The sequence below is a fragment of the Sminthopsis crassicaudata genome, chromosome 3 (assembly GCF_048593235.1).
Source record: "Sminthopsis crassicaudata isolate SCR6 chromosome 3, ASM4859323v1, whole genome shotgun sequence".
Lineage (NCBI taxonomy): Eukaryota > Metazoa > Chordata > Mammalia > Dasyuromorphia > Dasyuridae > Sminthopsis > Sminthopsis crassicaudata.
Window position 1 is genome coordinate 637,091,661 of NC_133619.1, and position 18,071 is coordinate 637,109,731.

The 18,071-nt window shown below is 45.0% G+C and overlaps 1 protein-coding gene across 4 annotated transcripts in view; it reads left to right on the forward strand.

Moving 5' to 3' along the window:
- The first annotated feature begins 7,647 nt into the window (after nucleotides 1–7,647).
- Nucleotides 7,648–18,071, forward strand: part of LOC141564368 (uncharacterized) — a 17,402-nt gene continuing 6,978 nt past the window's right edge. The window contains exons 1-15 of one of the 4 annotated variants that reach the window (XM_074306777.1): nucleotides 7,648–8,263; nucleotides 8,495–8,650; nucleotides 8,786–8,842; nucleotides 9,132–9,179; nucleotides 9,348–9,419; nucleotides 10,682–10,726; nucleotides 11,057–11,110; nucleotides 11,321–11,347; nucleotides 11,940–12,134; nucleotides 13,024–13,071; nucleotides 13,175–13,210; nucleotides 15,388–15,456; nucleotides 15,678–15,725; nucleotides 15,913–15,960; nucleotides 17,228–17,359. In XM_074306777.1, coding sequence (XP_074162878.1) covers nucleotides 7,874–8,263; nucleotides 8,495–8,650; nucleotides 8,786–8,842; nucleotides 9,132–9,179; nucleotides 9,348–9,419; nucleotides 10,682–10,726; nucleotides 11,057–11,110; nucleotides 11,321–11,347; nucleotides 11,940–12,134; nucleotides 13,024–13,071; nucleotides 13,175–13,210; nucleotides 15,388–15,456; nucleotides 15,678–15,725; nucleotides 15,913–15,960; nucleotides 17,228–17,254 — 1,320 coding nt within the window. In that variant the 5' untranslated portion in view covers nucleotides 7,648–7,873 and the 3' untranslated portion in view covers nucleotides 17,255–17,359. Of the gene's footprint in view, nucleotides 8,264–8,494; nucleotides 8,651–8,785; nucleotides 8,843–9,131; nucleotides 9,180–9,347; nucleotides 9,420–10,681; nucleotides 10,727–11,056; nucleotides 11,138–11,320; nucleotides 11,348–11,939; nucleotides 12,135–13,023; nucleotides 13,072–13,174; nucleotides 13,211–15,387; nucleotides 15,457–15,677; nucleotides 15,726–15,912; nucleotides 15,961–17,227; nucleotides 17,360–18,071 lie in introns of those variants that run through there. The other 3 variants (XM_074306775.1, XM_074306778.1, XM_074306776.1) reach the window with 3 other exon arrangements.

Here is an 18,071-nt window from a genome sequence, read left to right on the forward strand (position 1 = left end):
GGAGTATATGGGAATAACAGGATGGTCCCTGAGGAATGCAGGGAATCAGATGCCTGTAAAAAGTGATTATCCTGCTTAGATCTAAGGTCTCCTCTCTCCACCAGGGATCCTGGCCTGTTGGGTGAGATGGGGTCAAGACCCTCCCATTCCTTCAATGAAGGCCTCCCCACACTTTTACTCGCACATCTGATTGTAAACCAAGAATGGTGCAATCATTGCAATGATGCAGTGGTTGGGAAGAACTCCTTACAGCATAGGTTGAGAGACAGAAAGTAGACAGACCCTTGTCCCAGAGATACTGAAATATTTCTAGCAGCACTTTTGGTAGTGGATATACTGAGAATGGGAATAGCTGAATAAACTATGGCAAGGAAATGTCATTGTGCTGGAAGAAAAAAAAGAGTGGGAAGAATTCAGAGACACTTGAAAGACTTGTATGAACTGATGCAAAGCAAAGTATGAACTAGGAGAACAATTTATATACACAAAGGGAAAGCATCCTGGGAGACTTCAGAACTCTGATCAATACAATAGCTTCCCAGGAACTCCCAGGAGCATTTGAGGGTGAAGGCTGACTCATACTTCTTGCCAAAGAAGTGGTGGGAGGAGGCAGGAAATGAAGCAGTTTTCTTTCTTTTAAAATTTTTCTTCTAAAAAAACTCAGTTTTTTGAATAGATACCCATCAATTGGGGAATGGTAGTATGATATATGAAAATAATGATATATTGTTGTATAAAAATGATGAACAGATTGATTTTAGAAAGGCCTGATTTTATAAATGACCTGATGCTTAGTGAAGCAAGCAGAGCCAAGGCAACATTGTATATAGCAATATCAGGATTGTGCAATGATCAACTATGGTAGACTTGGTTCTTTTCAGTGGATCGGTGATCCAAGGCAATCCCGATAAACTCTGAGTGGAAAACACCATTTACATCCAGAAAAGCGAGCAGAACCAGAAAAACATTATACAGCAGGAGTTTGCAATAATCAACTATGACAGACAGCAGTTCCGTGATCCAAGGCAATCCCAATAAACTTTGGATGGAAAACGCCATTCACATCAAGAGAAAGAACTATGGAGACTGAATATAGATCATCACATACTATTTTCACCTCTTTTTTTTTTCCTTGTGATTTTCCTTTTATTCTGATTTTTCTCTCCCAACAGGGTACATATGAAAATATGTAAAAAAAAATGAATGTACATGTATAACAAAAATGTTTTTACATATAACTGGGGAAAATTAAAATAATAATAAAAAGCCAAACCAAACAAAAACCTCTCATTTTTATGATTTTTTTTGTTTGTATATCACCTTCATTTTAGTATGTTCCTTCTTTCCCTCTCCAATGAAGCAGAACAAAGACTAAAGCAATTTAAAAAAAAAAAAAAAAAAAAAGGCATTTCCACAAAAACAATCTATCCATTCATCACGCCTGACTGCATGTACACCATTCCATATCCATAGTCCCTCCTCTACAAGAAAGGAGGAAGGGAAGGCACATGTTTTCTAATGTAACGAATATGTTTCTTTTATTTGTTATAAGTTATAGTTATAAGTTATATATTTGTTATAGGTATGGAATCAAAATGACAAAATGATGAAACATTTTATCTTTTGTGATTGCCTCTATTCCTTGCTTGGTTAAGAATTCTTCTAGATTGTTGTTGCTGTTCAATTGTTTCTGACTCTTGTTGACTCATTGGGGTTTTCTTGGAAAACGTACTGGTGTGTTAGGCCATTTTCTTCTCCAGCTCTTTTTTTTTCTTTCCCTGAGGCATTTAGGGTTAACTGACTTGCCCAGGATCATATAGCTAGGAAGTATTAAGTGTCTGAGGTCAGATTTGAACTCAGGTCCTCCTGACTTCAGGGTTGGTGCTCTATCCACTAGCTGTCCCTTCCAGCTCATTTTACAGATGAGGAAACTGAGGCAAATAGGTTTAAATGATTTGCCTCGGTTAGTCTTGGACCACATTTGAACTCATGGAGTCTTCCCGACTCCAAGCTTGTCACTCTATCCACTTCATCCCCTAATTATCCATATTTTGTGTTATCACGCTAATATTCAGACCTAGTATCCCTGTGAGTTTATTGTTATATGTGATAGAATATGTTCTTCTAAATCTAATTTCTGCCAAAATACCTGCCTATTTTACCTTCAGTTCTTGTCAAATAGGAAGTTTTTCTCCGGGTTATTTGAGTTCTTGTGTTATTTGAGTCTGATTGCTTCTGGTTATTTCTTATCTAGATTGTCTGCTGCTCTACCTTTCTATTTTTTAAACAATGCCAAATGGCTTAGGTGATTAATGCTTTGTAGTATAATTTGAGGTCTGGAAATGATATTCTAAGGGAGGGTTCTTTATGGGTTGAGATGAGGCAGAAGGCATTGGGTTGTGTAGGAACATGAAAAAAGGAAGAAAAGAGCATTTAATGATGGACAGAATCAGCTACATTCAGAAAAAGAACACTGGGAAATACGTGTAAACTGTGAGCATTTTTTTTTTTGTTTTTCTTCCAAGATTATTTTTACATTCAGAATACAATTCTTCCTTTGCAACAACAACAACAACAAAATTTGGTTCTGCACATATATGTTGTACCTAGGATATACTATAAGATATTTAATATGTATGGGAATGCCTGCCATCTAGGAGAGGGGGTGGAGGGAAAGAGGTGGAAAATTCAGAATAGAAGGGAGTACAAGGGATTATGTTGTAAAAAAATTACCTATGCATATATACTGTCAAAAAAAGTTATAATTATAAAAATTAATTTAAAAAAGACTAAAAAAAATGAAGGGTGTATGATAAAATCTCTCCTCGCATGTATTTTGAAAAACAAATAAAAAAGTATTATTATTTAAAAAGAGCATTTTAAAAAGCAGTTAAAGAGTTCTTATGTATCTATAATGGGATGTCCCAAATGGGGAAAGAAAACAGCCCTCCATCTCGATATATAGCACAGCTTCAACAAAGCCAGAGCCAAAACCAGGGAAAGAAAAAAGACATTGAGAGAAAGAGATACTGTCTAATATGGTGATTTTTCTCTGTCTCAGTCTGTTTATTTCTATGTTGCTGCAACACAGACATAGAGACTTTGATAAAAAGACACATCCTGCCATAATTGTGATTCTCAGAGATATCAATGAGTACCAAATGGAAGGGAGAGGGGCAGAAGCCCTTGCCAAGGAAGGAGCAGGAAATGTGAGCTGGGGGGAAGAGGGAGAGGCTGGGGGTCTAGATGCTTGGATCCTTGGGGAGAAGGAGAGAACTCTCAGATCTCTGCCCCGACTCCTATGGGGCCAAAGAGTCAGTCTGAGGGCACTGCTCTGACCTCATCCCTTGAATTATCTTCCCAGCTCTCTAACAAGCTTGGTCTTTCTCCACTGCTCTGGCCCTGGGGAAGATTGGGGGATGGGGGGTTATTTTGAGCTGACCCACCCCTCACGGGGCAGTATTGAGTTCACACCCATGCCCCCTCTATGAATGGGTAAACAGGATGCTTAGGGCCGCTTCCTTCTTCCCTCCTTTCCTCCCACTCCATCCCCAGGGTGGCTGTGCCTCCTACTTACTCCTTTCCTCCCTGCCCTATTCCCTATGCCAAGAGCATCCCAAATGCCATCCCAGTGACACCTTATTCCCAGGGCTATGGCCTTCTTGGACACTAGAATTCCCCACACAGGTAATAGTCAGGGGATGATGAAAGCAACTCACGTTGCTCCCTCCATAGGCTGAGATGGCCCTAGTGGAAGAGGTTATCTTTGGGAATCAGACCCAGATCCAGAGAGGGAGGATGGCAAAGCAATACTGGGGAGACAACCAGCCAATCATCAGCCAATCAATCAATCCACAAATGTTCATTAAGACACCCGGCTAAGCAAGGGGTTTAGGGAGCAGACTATGATTTCCTTGGAATAGGGAACACCTGAGTGAAGAAATGGCCCTTCACAAAGCAGATTGACATCTCTGCATTTTGTGGCCCTAGAAGGCTGCCTCAAATGCTAAGAGGCTTTGATTTTACCAGGATCACACAGTCAGAATGACAGAAGGAAGACTAGAATCCAGGACTTCCTGGCTTTGAGAATATAATCCATTAGCTCCTTGAGCACAGGCAGGGATTGGCATTTTTTTTTCCTGTTTACATTTGGATTTCCTGTGATTAGCTGCGTGCCTGGTATATAGCTAGTGCCTAATAAATGCGTGTTGATTGACTGACTATCAAGTGGTACTGGAGATGAAAAACAAGCAATCCTGCCCTTGGGCTTCCATTCTATCAAGGGGCATAACACATACACACATGTATGCAAGTATAAAGTACATACTTTATGTATTTAAGGGGCCACCAGTATCAAGTGGTAAGAGGGAGAAATCACCTGGTTCCAGAAGTGGCCCTTCAGGGAGGTAGGGATCCTAAAAACTGGAGGTGAGAAGGGAGATGAAACACTGTGGCAATTTCCATGGTTCTTGAGAAGGCTTGTTGAGACTCAAGGCCTCCACTTCCTTTCTGACTCTCTACAATCTCATTGCTGGACTTAACAATACCACTACTTGGTGTGAATTCCAAAAGAGATTTTTAAAAAAGAAAAAGGACCTGTGTGTACACAAATATTTATGGCAGCTCTCTTTTCAGGGCAAAAAATTACAAATTGAGGGGATGCCCATCAATGGGGGGATGGCGGAATGTTATTGTTCTATGGGAAATGATGAGTAGGATGTTCTCAGGAAAAAAAAATCTGGAAAGTCATCTATGAATGCAAGCAAAGTGAAATCTACTGCATACAAAGTAATAGCAGCTGTAAATGACTTTGTTGTTCTCAGCAGTACAAGAATCCATGACTTCTCTGAAGGAATTATGATGAAAACTACTATCCATGCCCAGAGAAGGAACTGATTGTGTCTGAATACAGATCAAAGCATTATCTCTTGCTCTCTCTCTGTCTCTCACTCTGTCTCTCTGTCTCTTTCTCTCTCTCTGTCTCTCTGTCTCTCTCTGTCTCTCTCTCTGTCTCTCTCTCTCTGTCTTTCTCTCTGTCTCTGTCTCTCTCTCTCTCTGTCTCTCTCTCTGTCTCTGTCTCTCTGTCTCTCTCTCTCTCTGTCTCTGTCTCTCTGTCTCTCTGTCTGTCTCTCTCTCTCTCTCTGTCTCTCTCTGTCTCTCTCTCTCTGTCTCTCTCTCTATCTCTGTCTCTCTCTGTCTCTCTCTCTGTCTCTGTCTCTCTCTCTCTCTCTCTCTCTGTCTCTCTCTGTCTCTCTCTCTCTGTCTCTCTCTCTCTCTGTCTCTCTCTCTCTCTGTCTCTCTCTCTCTGTCTGTCTCTGTCTCTCTCTGTCTCTGTTTCTCTGTCTCTCTCTGTCTCTCTCTCTGTCTCTCTGTCTCTCTGTCTCTGTCTCTCTCTCTCTCAATCTGTCTCTCTCTCTGTCTCTGTCTCTCTCTCTCTGTCTCTCTATCTCTCTCTCTCTGTCTCTGTCTCTCTGTCTCTCTTTCTGTGTCTCTCTGTCTCTCTCTCTGTGTCTCTCTGTGTCTCTCTCTCTGTGTCTCTCTGTCTCTCTCTCTTTGTGTCTCTCTGTGTTTCTCTCTCTCTCTCTCTGTCTCTATCTATCTCTGTCTATCTCTCTCTGTCTCTTTCTCTTTAACTTTATTTTTTGAGGGTTTTTAGGTGGGGAGATCTATGTTTTCGTTCACAACGTGACTTTCATGGAAACGTTTTACATAACTTCACATGTGGTTTCTTAATGGGGGCTGGGGATAAGAAAAAGAATCTGGACTTAAAACCAAATGTAAAACACTTAGAACAAATATAAAAAAAAATGTTTTACATTTAACTGGGGGAAACTATTAAATAAATATAATGTTGTTGCTGACATTTCTGTTCTTCTGAAATGCCTCTCTCCAAAGAATTCCCTTAGCTGCTAAGTCCAATGCCCTTTTCTCTTTGACCTCTCTGCAGCCTCCTCTTCTCCCTCCATATGTCACTTAATGATCTCATCAGCTCCTATGTTTTTGGTTACCATCAGAGAGAATTCTTGAATTCACATCTCCAATTGCCTATTCGATATCTCAAACCAAATATACCAAGACCCCTGAAATTCCATATATTGAAAATAATTCATTATTTTCTTCCTAACCCCTCGTCTCTTCTGAACTTCCCTATTCCTACGGAGGTCACTACCATCCTCCCAGTTCCCCAGCCTCACAAATTTTCCCTTTCACTCCCTCCAATCCAATCTGTTGCTAAGCTCTGCTAATTTTGTTTTTATACACCTCTTGTATGTGACCCCCTTCTTTCTTCTGATCCTGCTGACAGAATGCCGCAGGCCCTTATCCCCCCATGCCTGTGTTATGGCTATAGCCTGCTTAGCCTCCCTGCCTCAAATCCGTCCCCATGACAGCCCATCTCCCAATTAGTTCTCAAATTAATCTTCTTTAAGTGGAGGTCTGAACATGAACAATAAACTCCCTTGGGTCCCCTATCATCTCCAGGAATAAATAGAAAAAATTCTTCATTTGGCATTCGAAGCCCTTCACAACCTACCCCCTTCCTACCTTCCTAGGCTTCTTGCACTTTATGTCCTTCCTTTCTCTGCAATCCTCCATCTCCAGACTCTGGGTATTTGTCCTGCTCAGATGTCATCTTGGTCCCCTTGAGAAGGACAACAGCCAATTAATCCCCCAGTCTTGGAACGTCCTCAATCCTCACCTCTGCTTCCTGACTTCTGGGGCTTCCTTCAAGTCCCAGCTAAAATCCCACCTTCTCCAAGAAGCCTTTCCCAGTCCCCCTAATAGCAGTGCCTTCCCTTGTTTGAGTTTCTCCAGTTAATCCTACCTGTAACCTGTTTATACATCTTTGTTTGCACAGTGAAAGCAGGGATTATCTTTGAATTCTTAGAGTCTGGCACAAGCTCTGGACATGTAGGGACTTAATAGATGCTTGTTGACTGACTTGAAGAGTTTGTGAAGAGGTATGAGGTGTAATAAGCCTGGGAAAACAGTCTGGACTCTGGTTGGGAAGGACTTTAGACAGGAATCTGCAGGTGATTGTTGGGGCAATAGGGAGCCATTGGGGGCTTTTGAGCTTGGTTAGAGCTGGACCATTTTGGCAGCAGTGGGAAGATGAACCTGAGGGAGGAGCAGAGATTCAAGGCAGACCAAAATTCAAAATGACAGAGATGAAAACACAATGGAAAAAGACACTCCCAAAAGGCAGGGACAGAGAGAGAGAGAGATCTAGAGAGACAGAGATCTTGTTCCACTCACGTGTCTTTGCTGCCTCGTGGCAAACCTTCCCATTCAGGCCGAGCCAACACACTCAGCTGTTATTCTCCCTCCCCGCTCCTCTGACGGGCTGTCCCTACCTGGGCGTTCTCCCTCCCCAGGTATGCCCTCGCATCCACCTTCGAGTGAGACCAATGGTTTCTCTCCTGGGCTGCCCTTCTCCCCACCCAGCGCTCTAAATTCCTTTGGTTAGGAAACTGGGATATTATTTGCTCTCTGTCCCTCCCTGCCTCCTCTCCTAGCTCCCTCCCATTGCAACACAGACATTCAATTATAGCTCATTACCTTATCATCAGCTTGGCCTGAATCACTGGGGGCGGAGGGGTCTGGGGGCCCACCCCACTTTGTCACCTCCCTCTCCCGGTCAATGTATAAGGAGCAGTGGCTGGAGGAAGGATTCTGGGAGTCAGGGAACCAAGGAAAGAAGACAGGGCTATAGGCACAGAGGGGAGGCCGACTTGGGAGGTTGAGAAAAGAGAGGACTAGAGGAAGGAGGAGAGAAATCAGAAGGAGAAGGGAAAGTGTGAGGCAAGAAGAATAAAACCTAAAAAAAAAAAAAAGAAAGAAAGAAAAAGAAAAAAGAAACAAAGAGGAGGCAGAGATGAAACTGGAGGAATTCCTCTTTGGCCTTATATTGTCCCTGTCCTTCAGGGGCAGCTGGGGAGCCCCCCTGGATGCAGAAGGGCCCGGGGGCTTGTCTGCTGGGGGAGAGGTTGCGGAAAGGTTTGGGGAGGCTGTTGGCGAGGGGCTTGGAGAGGCTGTGAGACATGGGTTTGAGGAGGCTGTTAACCATGGAATTAGGGAAGCTATTGGTCCTGGGGTTGGACAGCCATTTGGTCATGGGTTGCAGGATATAGGGAACGCTGTCAATCATGCCGGGAGTTCTGTAGGCAAAGAAATCAGTAATGCTGGGGAGGCAATCAGTCACGGGACTAATAATCTAGCCCATCGTCCATGGCTGGGGATCCATCATGGCGCCAGCAATCCTAATGTGAGTGGAAGGGAAGAGTGAAAGAAGTGGGGTGGGGAAGAAGGGTTGGGGGGGCAGATGGATTGTGTGCATCCAGAAAAATGGCACAGGGATAGGGTTCGAATGTCTATCCCCCCCCACCTTCTCCTCTCTCCCCCCTCTCCCCCCGCGGCCTGTCATGGCTTCTGTCTGTTGCCCTCTGTCCCTCTTTCTCAGTGATGGATGCCAACTCTAAGGATGTTCTCTTTGCAGACACATAATGGACTGCTCTCATCTGGAGGGCATGGGACCCTTGGAAGCGGCTCTCACACTGGTCATGGGCTCTTGGGAGGGCATGGAAGCTCTCACGGAGGTTTATTGGGTCATGGAAGCCAAGGCGGCTCATCCAGCCAGGGGACCGGTCTTCAGGTAAAAGAAACCAGCCCATCCCCGTGGATGATCCACCACTAACTAGTAGTCTTCTCCCTCAAATCTTTCGACTCCCTCCTCCCCCAGGATCGCCACCCTAACCCACCTGTTATTTCCCTCTCCCTCTCATTGTAGGGAGGTAATTCAGGCAGCGGAAAGCTGGTAGAGAGGAGCAGCAGCCAGGAATCAGGGGTAAGAGGGAAATCTGGGAAGGAGGCGGGTGGGAAGAGGGATGCTGTAGACTGGAGAAGATGGTGGTGGGTGAGGAAAGAAAGGTGAAAAGAGAATTAGGAAAAGTGGGGAAAGCAACGCGGGGAAGACAGGAGAATAAGTGATGAGGAGGAATGATGGGAAGGCCTTTGGGGGGAGAGGGAAAGGAGGGAGGACAGAGATGATCTCAGATCTAGAGGAATACGCTAGATTGGAAGGGATTCAAATTCTGACTTGAGGAAACCTGATCTCAATCTACTTTTCCTCTTAGTGCACCAACCCCCCCTCCTCTGGGTCAGACAGTGGAAGTGCCTCTGGGGTAAGAAGATCTGGGGAAATTGAAACATGTTCTGGGGGTGGGGAAGTCTCTCCCTCACCCATTCCAGGTGTCCACCCAGGAGGGGAGAGGAGAGGGAGGGGAAGGCGGGAGGAGAAATGGAGGTAAACATCTCGGATTTCTCTGACTGTGTCACTTCCTTTCCCTTAGGGAGGCAGGAACTCCCAAGGATCCAGTAGCAGCGTCAGCAGTACTCCAGCCTCCTATGCAAACTCCCAAAAGGTGAGCCTGGTGTCACAAGCAGAAGGTGGCCATCCTCCCTCTGATTTCTGTCCCCTCAGCAAACACCTGTTAGGTACAAAGAGCTGGGGCTTCTGCCTTTAGCCAGCATCCTGCATCTTGGGGGGTGGTAGAAGGGTCCTTGTTGGGATAAGGTGGAAAAACACTAAAGATGGCCTAAAAGGGCCAGCCAAGGGCCCAGAGTCAGGACAGAGGCCATGGATCGGCTCGTTTAAGAAAGGAGGATTTTTAAAGGAGAACAGAAGGAGGGGAGAGGAAGGGGAAACCGGAATGTATCACAGGCTTATTAATGCAGAGAGCTAGGAGAGAGTCCCGTCCACTCCCTCATTTTACAGGGGAGGAAACTGAGACCCAGGTGATGTCACACAGGTTCAAGTGGCAGTCAGCCTTTGAACCTGAAACTCTACTTCTAAGTACCTTTTCTAACCACCCTAGGCTTCGAGGTAGCAGAGAGTCAGTCAATTAACAAGCATTTGTTAAGGACTTATCTGTGTGCCCCGCCTTTGTGCTGCTAAGTGCAGGAGATGGAAAAAAAGGGCAAAAACAGCTCTTGCCCTGGAGTTTACAATCCTTTTAGTTTATTATTTTTCCCCAGTTACATGTAAAATCGAATTCCCCCTTTTTCTATTTTGTTTTTTTGGGGGGCAACAGGGATTAAGTGACTTGCCCGGGGTCCCACAGCTAGGAAGTGTTAAGTATCTGAGACTGGTTTTGAACTCCGGTCCTCCTGACTCCAGAACTGGTACTCTATTAAAAAGAATTTTTAACCTTCGTTTTTAAAACTTTGAGTTCCAGAATCTTCCTCTTCTTCCTTCCCACTCCCTGTCATTGAGAACTCAAGCAGTCCTGTATAGGTTATGTAGGCCCAGAGCTTACAATCTAATGGGGGAGACCATGTATACAGATAAGAAATAAACAGGATAAGTGGGGGACGGCCTTAGAGGGAAGGCTCTAGGAGTCGGGAGAGGGTAGGAAAGGATTTCTTATCTGTATATATGGCAGTGGGAGGAGAGAGTTCTCTCTGAGAGAAAGCCCCTGGCAGCTGCAGGTGGGACCGTTAAGGAGGAGAGCAGCTATGACTGGACCACAGTCCCATGATAGGGTGATGAGAGAGAGAAAAAAGAGACAGTCTTCACTATGGTCAGAGACTATCTCCTCTGGTCCTGGCTGGCTGATTTTGCAGCTTAACTCCTTTCTGCATTCGTTCCTTCCCCCTAATAACCTTATTCCAAATCTTTGTCCAGGCAACAAGCCCAGAAGCAACCACTAGTGGAGGCAGCAGCAACCAGGTGAGCTCTCTAAAGAGTTTTCTGATTTACTGAGTTCAAGGAGGCTGTGAAGGATGGAGGTTATTCCCTAGACCTCCCTTCCCTACACCCCGACCAAGATCTAGCCTACATTTAAAAGATAGCTTGCTATCCAAGTCTCTTCCATAATAAAAAAACTCAGATGAGAAGCCATAATTTTGTTTCCCAGCCCCATCAAGAAGGTGGGAAGGGATGGTTGGGGACAGGAGGAGAGAGAAGCAATTTGTTGTTGACCTATAAAGCCTGGGTGCAGCGGTTATCACACTTGTAAATCCTTCTATGGCAACCTCAGAATTCTCCCTCTTTTTTTAGGGATCTACTTCATCTTCTGGCAATGGTGGAAGTAGAGGAAGTAGCAGTCAAGGGGTGAGTGCATGCTGGGAAGGGAGGATAGTGAGGATTAAAACTAGCACTAAGGATTGGGGGCTTGGAACTAGATCAGGGTTTTAGGATGGGGCTCAAGGCCTGATTTGGGATTTGGTTCACGGGGGTGTGACTGAGTTCCTGTGATTTTGTGGTCTGGGTTTATAGTGCCAAGGTCCACCCTTAAAACTTTATCTTCTTTTCCCTTCTCAGTGTGAGAACCCGGACAGTGGAAGCCAGGTGAGCTTCAGAAGCTGTTGATGGCCAGTTACCATCGTCACTCTTACAAGGAACACTACTCTTAGAAATCAATAATCTCAGCCCCAATCCTGCTTATCACTTACTCCATTTTTATATTTCCATCTCAACCTGATACCAACTATGGGGTACCCTTGGTCCTAACAGGAGCTCCAAAGCTTTTACTAGAATTTAATAATCCAATAAGATATATGAGGGCATGGGAATAAATGTAGAATTCACAAAGCAGGAGCAAGTCTCTACAAGTCTTAAGCAGCCAAATCTGTGCCAAGGTGCATTACACACCAGGACAAATTTTAAATGTACACCGTGGAGGTGACGGCTAAAGTCTTTGGCAAGTTATGAATATTTTTCGGTGACAAATAACTAACTCTCCTGTTTTGTTTATTTTGTGAATCCCGATTTCGTATCAGTTTTGCTTAAAGCTGGCTGACAGCATCTGAGGAGGCTCAGGAGATGAGGAAGCGAGCGATCAGTCTTTAATGGGGTTAGCCAGGGACAGGTTTTGTAGGGATTTGCCGCCAGATTCTGGGAAATCAAAGCCCATTCTTGTCTGTTTCTTCTTCTCACCCAGGGAAGCAGCTCTCAGAGCAGCGGACAGAGTGGAAGCAAACCTGACAAGGGCAGCGGACAGAGTGGAAGCAAACCTGACAAGGGCAGCGGACAGAGTGGAAGCAAACCTGACAAGGGCAGCGGACAGAGTGGAAGCAAACCTGACAAGGGCAGCGGACAGAGTGGAAGCAAACCTGACAGTGATGCTATCATCCGGGTAAGGATCCTGGAGACTGAAGATCCTTCTTCTTGGAAAGAATAAACCAGGTCATGCTAGAGCGAGCATCTGTGCTAATGAAGGAAGCTCAGGAATGGACAGCCATCAACTTCTCTCTCTGGGTTTGGATTGTAGATTGATCATTTAGTGGAACACACATGTGCCTAGTGATTTGGGCCTCTTAAAGTCTTGAATAATCGATACGATGTGAAAGACCTTACTGGGAAGAAGCTGGAAAGTCATCCAGTCTCCCCACATTCAATTCCTGTCTCCTTCCTCACTCACAGACTGAGGAAAAGCATCTGTCTAAGTTAGATCTTTCCTCCTCTTTCCCAACTGACCTTTTTAGAAGCAGGGGCTGGGTCTGATTTTTCTCATAGAACCTAGTAGAGAACCATGGATCCCATGGGTGATCCTCCTCCCCAAATTGAAACTTGCTGGGCTCACACCTTCCCTGGAGGAGAATGAAGAAAATAAAGTGCTTTGGTTTGCAAGGTCTCCCCTCCCAAACTCCAGCTGCGGGGGTGCTTGCGGGAATGAAAATGAATTGATAACATCAAGAAAGAACTTAAGTAAGCAGGGCAGGTGATACTGTCAACAATGAAAGGGGAAACAAGATTTTCATGCTCCACATAGAGATAGGATCAGGTTTTGCAGAGGGAGGGAGGGAGGGATCGAGTGAGGGAGGGTGGTTACCTATCTATTTCATGGAGTTCCAGAAAGTCCTTTATGTCCCTATCTCCACGTTCCGAAGTCCACCCCTCTATTGGGAGAGAGTCCAAAAGGGTTTAAGGAAACCTCAACTTCTCTAAGATCATGGAGTCTTCTAGCTACCCCCAACTGTCTTCCTCAACCCCTGCCTCTAACTCTCTATTCCATATTCCCACAGGATACAATCAATCATGGGAAAGACATCCTTGGAAGCGTCAATAACCAGGTGAGGATGGAATGAGGATTGGGTTTGGGAGGAAATGGAATTGATGGACAGGATCTCTGGAGGCTTGATTTGTCTCATCTCTCTCTCTCTCTCCTCTTTTCAGGGATCTGGACAGAATGGAGTTTCTGGGGGTAGCATTGTGAGTCCTACTTTATTTCTCTATTGCTGTTGGAGGAAGGTCAGCTGAGATTAGCTAGGACATGATTCATAAAGAAATATGTATTTTAAAAGTTAATATACATGTATAGCCAGAAAAATAAAACAATGAAAAAATTTTTTTTAAATTTAAAAGACTAGCTAGGATATGGTCGAGTGTGGCCAACTTCCTACATGCTATCATGAAATACATTAAGAATATTCAAAGAGCAAAGTGGCAACAAGGGCAAACTAACTGCTAAGGAGCCACTGGAGATAGTCAGGGAGGGCTTCCTGGAGGAGGCCAGATTGAAGTCATATTAAAGAATAGATGAGAGAGAGATAACTGAAAGGGGTGAGACATGAAGAGGAGATGGATAGGAAGAGTCCTTGCCAGTTGAAAAAAATCAGAAAAAAAATCAGGCCAGAACAAAGGAGGGAGAAGAGGGAAATTAGTCAGAGATGACTTATAGGAGAAGTATGTCCAGTTTCACCTGTCCTGATAACTCCCTGTATGTTAGATAAGAGAATTTCAAAATGGGGAGAGGACCCTTTGCCAAGATCAAGGAAAAAACACTGACTCTGGAACTAGGAAGCTACTGGCTGAATTCAAAACATAAACAGATTGAATGTTAAAACCATTTAGGGTTTTTCAAAATATCTGAAAATCTCCATGTTTAAATGCAAATGTAGTGTTGAAAGAGAAAGGGCATTGGGTTGGGAGCTCTGGATCGTGTGAACCCTGGTTGGAACATCTTGTTCACTGTAGTTAGGAAGAATGTGGCAATGAAGACTATGGGAGATCCTAGCTGAAGTGGAACAGACACTTCTGTTCTATTATTCTTGAATAGAATAAGGAATATCCTATTATAGTCTAATAATATTCTATCTAATTATATAAACTATGTTTATATTAATCCAGGAATGGACAAGGAGATGTTTCTATCATATAGAAACATCTCCTCATCTCAAATTTTCCATAGTGCTTTGTATGGCCTCAGCCTTTGCATTTATTTTCTACTTTGTAGGGAAGTTATTTGTTTGCAGGTCTTATTTCCACTAGCACATTTTCAGTTCAATTCATTATAGCAAGAATTTAACAAAACCCTGACAACACTGGGGATAAGGAAGAAAAAGAAAATTAAAAATACCTGTCCTCAGGAAGTTTACATTTTACTAGGGTGGACAATATAAATGTATATCATAAGATCATAGATCTAGAGGTGGAAGGGACCTTAGCAGCTAGCTAGTCCAACCCTCTCAATTTGTAAATGAGAAAATTGAGATCAAATCAGGTTAAGTGAGATTCCATGGGGAGGGAGCAGCAGGAGCAAGATTCAAATCCAGCCTGTCCAATCCTAGAGCCAGTATTTTTGCATATGAATAAATTCAGGGTAATAGGAGGGAGTGCAGAACACTAACAGCAGGGTGTGGCAAGGACTCCGGAGAAATCCCTCAGAAGTAGGGTTTCTGAGGTGATCTAAGAAGGACAAAGATTCCAAGAGCTGTGCTTGAAAAGGGAGCTCTAACAAGGCACGAATTCTGGTGGAGTGTAAAGACTTGGGGCAAAGGATCTGAGTTCAAATTCTGTTTCCCGACTTAAGAGCTTTATAGCCTTGTTCATAACCTCTCCCCATCCCCATTCCTTACTTGTAAAGCGGGAAAGAAGATTTATATTTCATGGGGTTATTATGCTGTGAGGCACAACCTTATGTTCCTCTTTGTGTGTCTCTGTTGGTTTGATTCTGCCTCTGTCTCTGTCTCTGTCTCTGTCTCTGTCTCTCTCTGTCTCTATCTCTGTCTGTCTTCTGTCTGTCTCTCTGTCTCTGTCTCTTTCTCCCGCTCCCTCTCTCCCTCCCTCCTTCTTTCTCCTACAATGCTGTGCCCTTAGTGATCATTTCATGAATGTTCCTTTTGGACATGGAGGCTAAGACTCAGGTCAGGAGAGTATGTGTGTGTTTAGGAGGTGGTCAGAGGGGACGGTCACTGAGTCTACCAGGTTTAAGAGCTAATGCCAGGAGGGTGAGGGAGAAGGGTTCCCATGATGCTGCTGAGGCTACCTGGGAGAAGTTAGACCAGGGCAGAGAAGGGCTGAGGCTTGAAATGAGGCAGCGGGGGTGGGGTGGGGGGGTCTGATGCTCTTTGTGAGCATTCACTTTTCTTTGCCCCCTCCTCATACAGGGATCTGGGCCTTACTCAGCTGGAGATGGAATAGGAGAAACTGAGGTCAATGGTGGAAACGGAGTTTATGTGAGTATTGCTCTGACTGGCACGTTGCATTTACATGTGGGGGGACCGAAGGAATGGGACCAGCTTGGAGGCAAGGGATTTATGGGCCCCCTGCTGCCCTGGCATGTGGTCTTGCACCAAGCCCTTTTTGACCTGGGACTCAGGTGTCCTGCTGATAAATCTCATCATTTAGAGAGTCTTGGGATGACCCTCTCACCCCTTATTCTCATTCTGTTCCTTAGAACGGTCCCAACGCTCAAGGCTTCTTCAACTTTGACACATTCTGGAAGGTGAGTCTGGTAAACAGCATCCCCCCTTCTCTCCCCTCCCCTTCCAACAAAGCTGTTCTGTCCCGCGGTTGTCCAGACACCGACTGTTCAGGGGTCCCTGGGCTGCTGGGTTGTGTAGGTGGTGTGCTCTTGTTCCTAGGCTCTGCCCACATTCTGGTCTAATTCCGTCCCTCCTTTTTCTCTGCAGAACTTTAAATCCAAGCTGGGTTTTATTAACTGGGATGCCATAAACAAGGTAAGGGCTGAGCTGGGAGGCCAGGACATATGGGTCCTTCGAGACTAGAAGAGTGGAGGGGGAAAAGGGAGTAAGACAGGCCCAATTGAAACCTCTGAGGTAGAGGGAATATATGGAGTATGCTGACACTGAGATAATCTAGTCCATCTCCTTACGTTACCAGGGAGGGATGGGCGGGGGACTGGACATCAGCGCAAGAAGTCCTGACTGAAAGTCCCAGGTCATCCTGACACATCCCCTGAGGATGCTGAACCCTGACTTAGGCTAGGAGGCTGGAGGCAGAGGGACGATCTCTCTAGATCCTTGGAAGAGAGAGAGTATTTTGTGGGAGAGATCTGGAATCTATAGACAGGACATGGAAAGAACTCATTGATGCTTTCCCCATACAATTCTTGATGGGTGAAGGGCCTTGTGCCTCAGTTTCCTTTTCTCTTTAAATTAAGTTAATTTATCCAATTTCATAGAATATGGGAGCAGGGAGAGGAGATGGGGTAGTGAGGGAGAGGGATGGAGTAGGACATGATTGATCAGGGCTGGGAAGCAGGAAATGCATGAGCAGGATCATCCCAGAAAGTCAGACATCTGATACTTCCTTCTCGGAAGTAATCTGTACTGCCTTGCACATTTTGAGTTGACTGATCCATTTGGAAAGTGATCACCTACTTAGAGCTCAGGAGAATGGACAGGATTAGAAGAACTTCCCAAAGGCTGAAGGGACGAGGACACATGGGTAATTCCAAATAGGAGATAGAGAACTGAGGAATCATGGGCCCACCCTTGCAGAAAGTCCAGTCTGATGGAGAAGGGATCTACTCTCAGGGAGTTTCTAGTTCAGTAGGGAGATGTGGTCCCTCAGGGATCATATAAAGTCAGAGAGCTTGTGGTCTGGTTAGAGAGACGGGACACGCACCCATATAACATCTACCCAGATATTAATGAAAGATCACCTTAAATATAAACAAATATCATGAAAATAAATCCTGGGCTGGAGGGGAAGAGAGGAATGGTCCTGAGAAGGGAGCCTTTGGAGGCAAGATTCCACAGTGGGAATAAGGATTGGGATACTAGAAGCAGATCAGGTCAGGAGGACAGATATTATGAAGAGACCTTCTAGCCCAATAGTGGAAATTTTGATTCGGACATGATGGACAGCAGGGTATCCCTGGGGAGGTTCTGGACCAGAGTTCCAAATGCGATCTAGTCCATCTTTCCTAGAATTACCACCCCCAGCCCAGAGCTCTCTCTCAGAGCTTATTTTTTTGCCCAGGACCAGAGGAGCTTTCGCATCCAGTGATTTCCAGACGAGGAGTTGCCAGATGGATGGGACCCTCAGGCCCCCACTCCCAAATTCCCTAAAATGAGAACATTCCCTTCTCCTTTAAATAAACCGCAGCTCCCCCTGTACTGTCGGTCTCTGCTCTTTCTTGCCGTCTTTTTCATGTTTAAGGGGAGAGGGCTGGAGGGGAAGAGTGAGGGCCAAAGTTTGGGAGGGGGAGCACTGGGCAGGGATGGGGTCTCACCACTGAGCTATACCTCCAGGTCTTGTTCCTTTTATAATAATGGAGAAGGAATCCTTTTATTAGTAATTCCTTTTATTGTAATGGGGGGAATCCAAAGCAAAGAATGTGGGTAATGGGGCTGGGATAATAGCACTGTCAGTCCCCGGCTCGTCCAATCTTCCTTTCTACTTCATTGCCCAGAACTGAGCTTTCCTACACTCAATCTCCCACCTCTCCCTTAGAGGCTCCAAGCTGTCTGTGTCCAGCTCCTCCCAAGTCTTAAGTCACTGTGAAAGATTGTTGGTGGCAATGAGGTCAGGGAATGGGAGGGAGAGGAGAGAAATGGAGGGGGGGAGAGGAGAGGAGTGACAGAGACAGAGAAGAGAGTGAGAGAGAGAGGAGGGACAGAGACAGAGACAGAGAAGAGAGTGAGAGAGAGAGGAGAGACAGAGACAGAGACAGAGAAGAGAGTGAGAGAGGAGAGAGAGAAAAAAGAGAGAAAGTGAGAGACAGAAAGAGGAAAAAGAGAGAAAGTGAGAGAGACAGAGAGAGAAGAGTGAGAGAGACAGAGAGAGAGAGAGAGAGAGAGAGAGAGAGACAGAAAGAGAGACA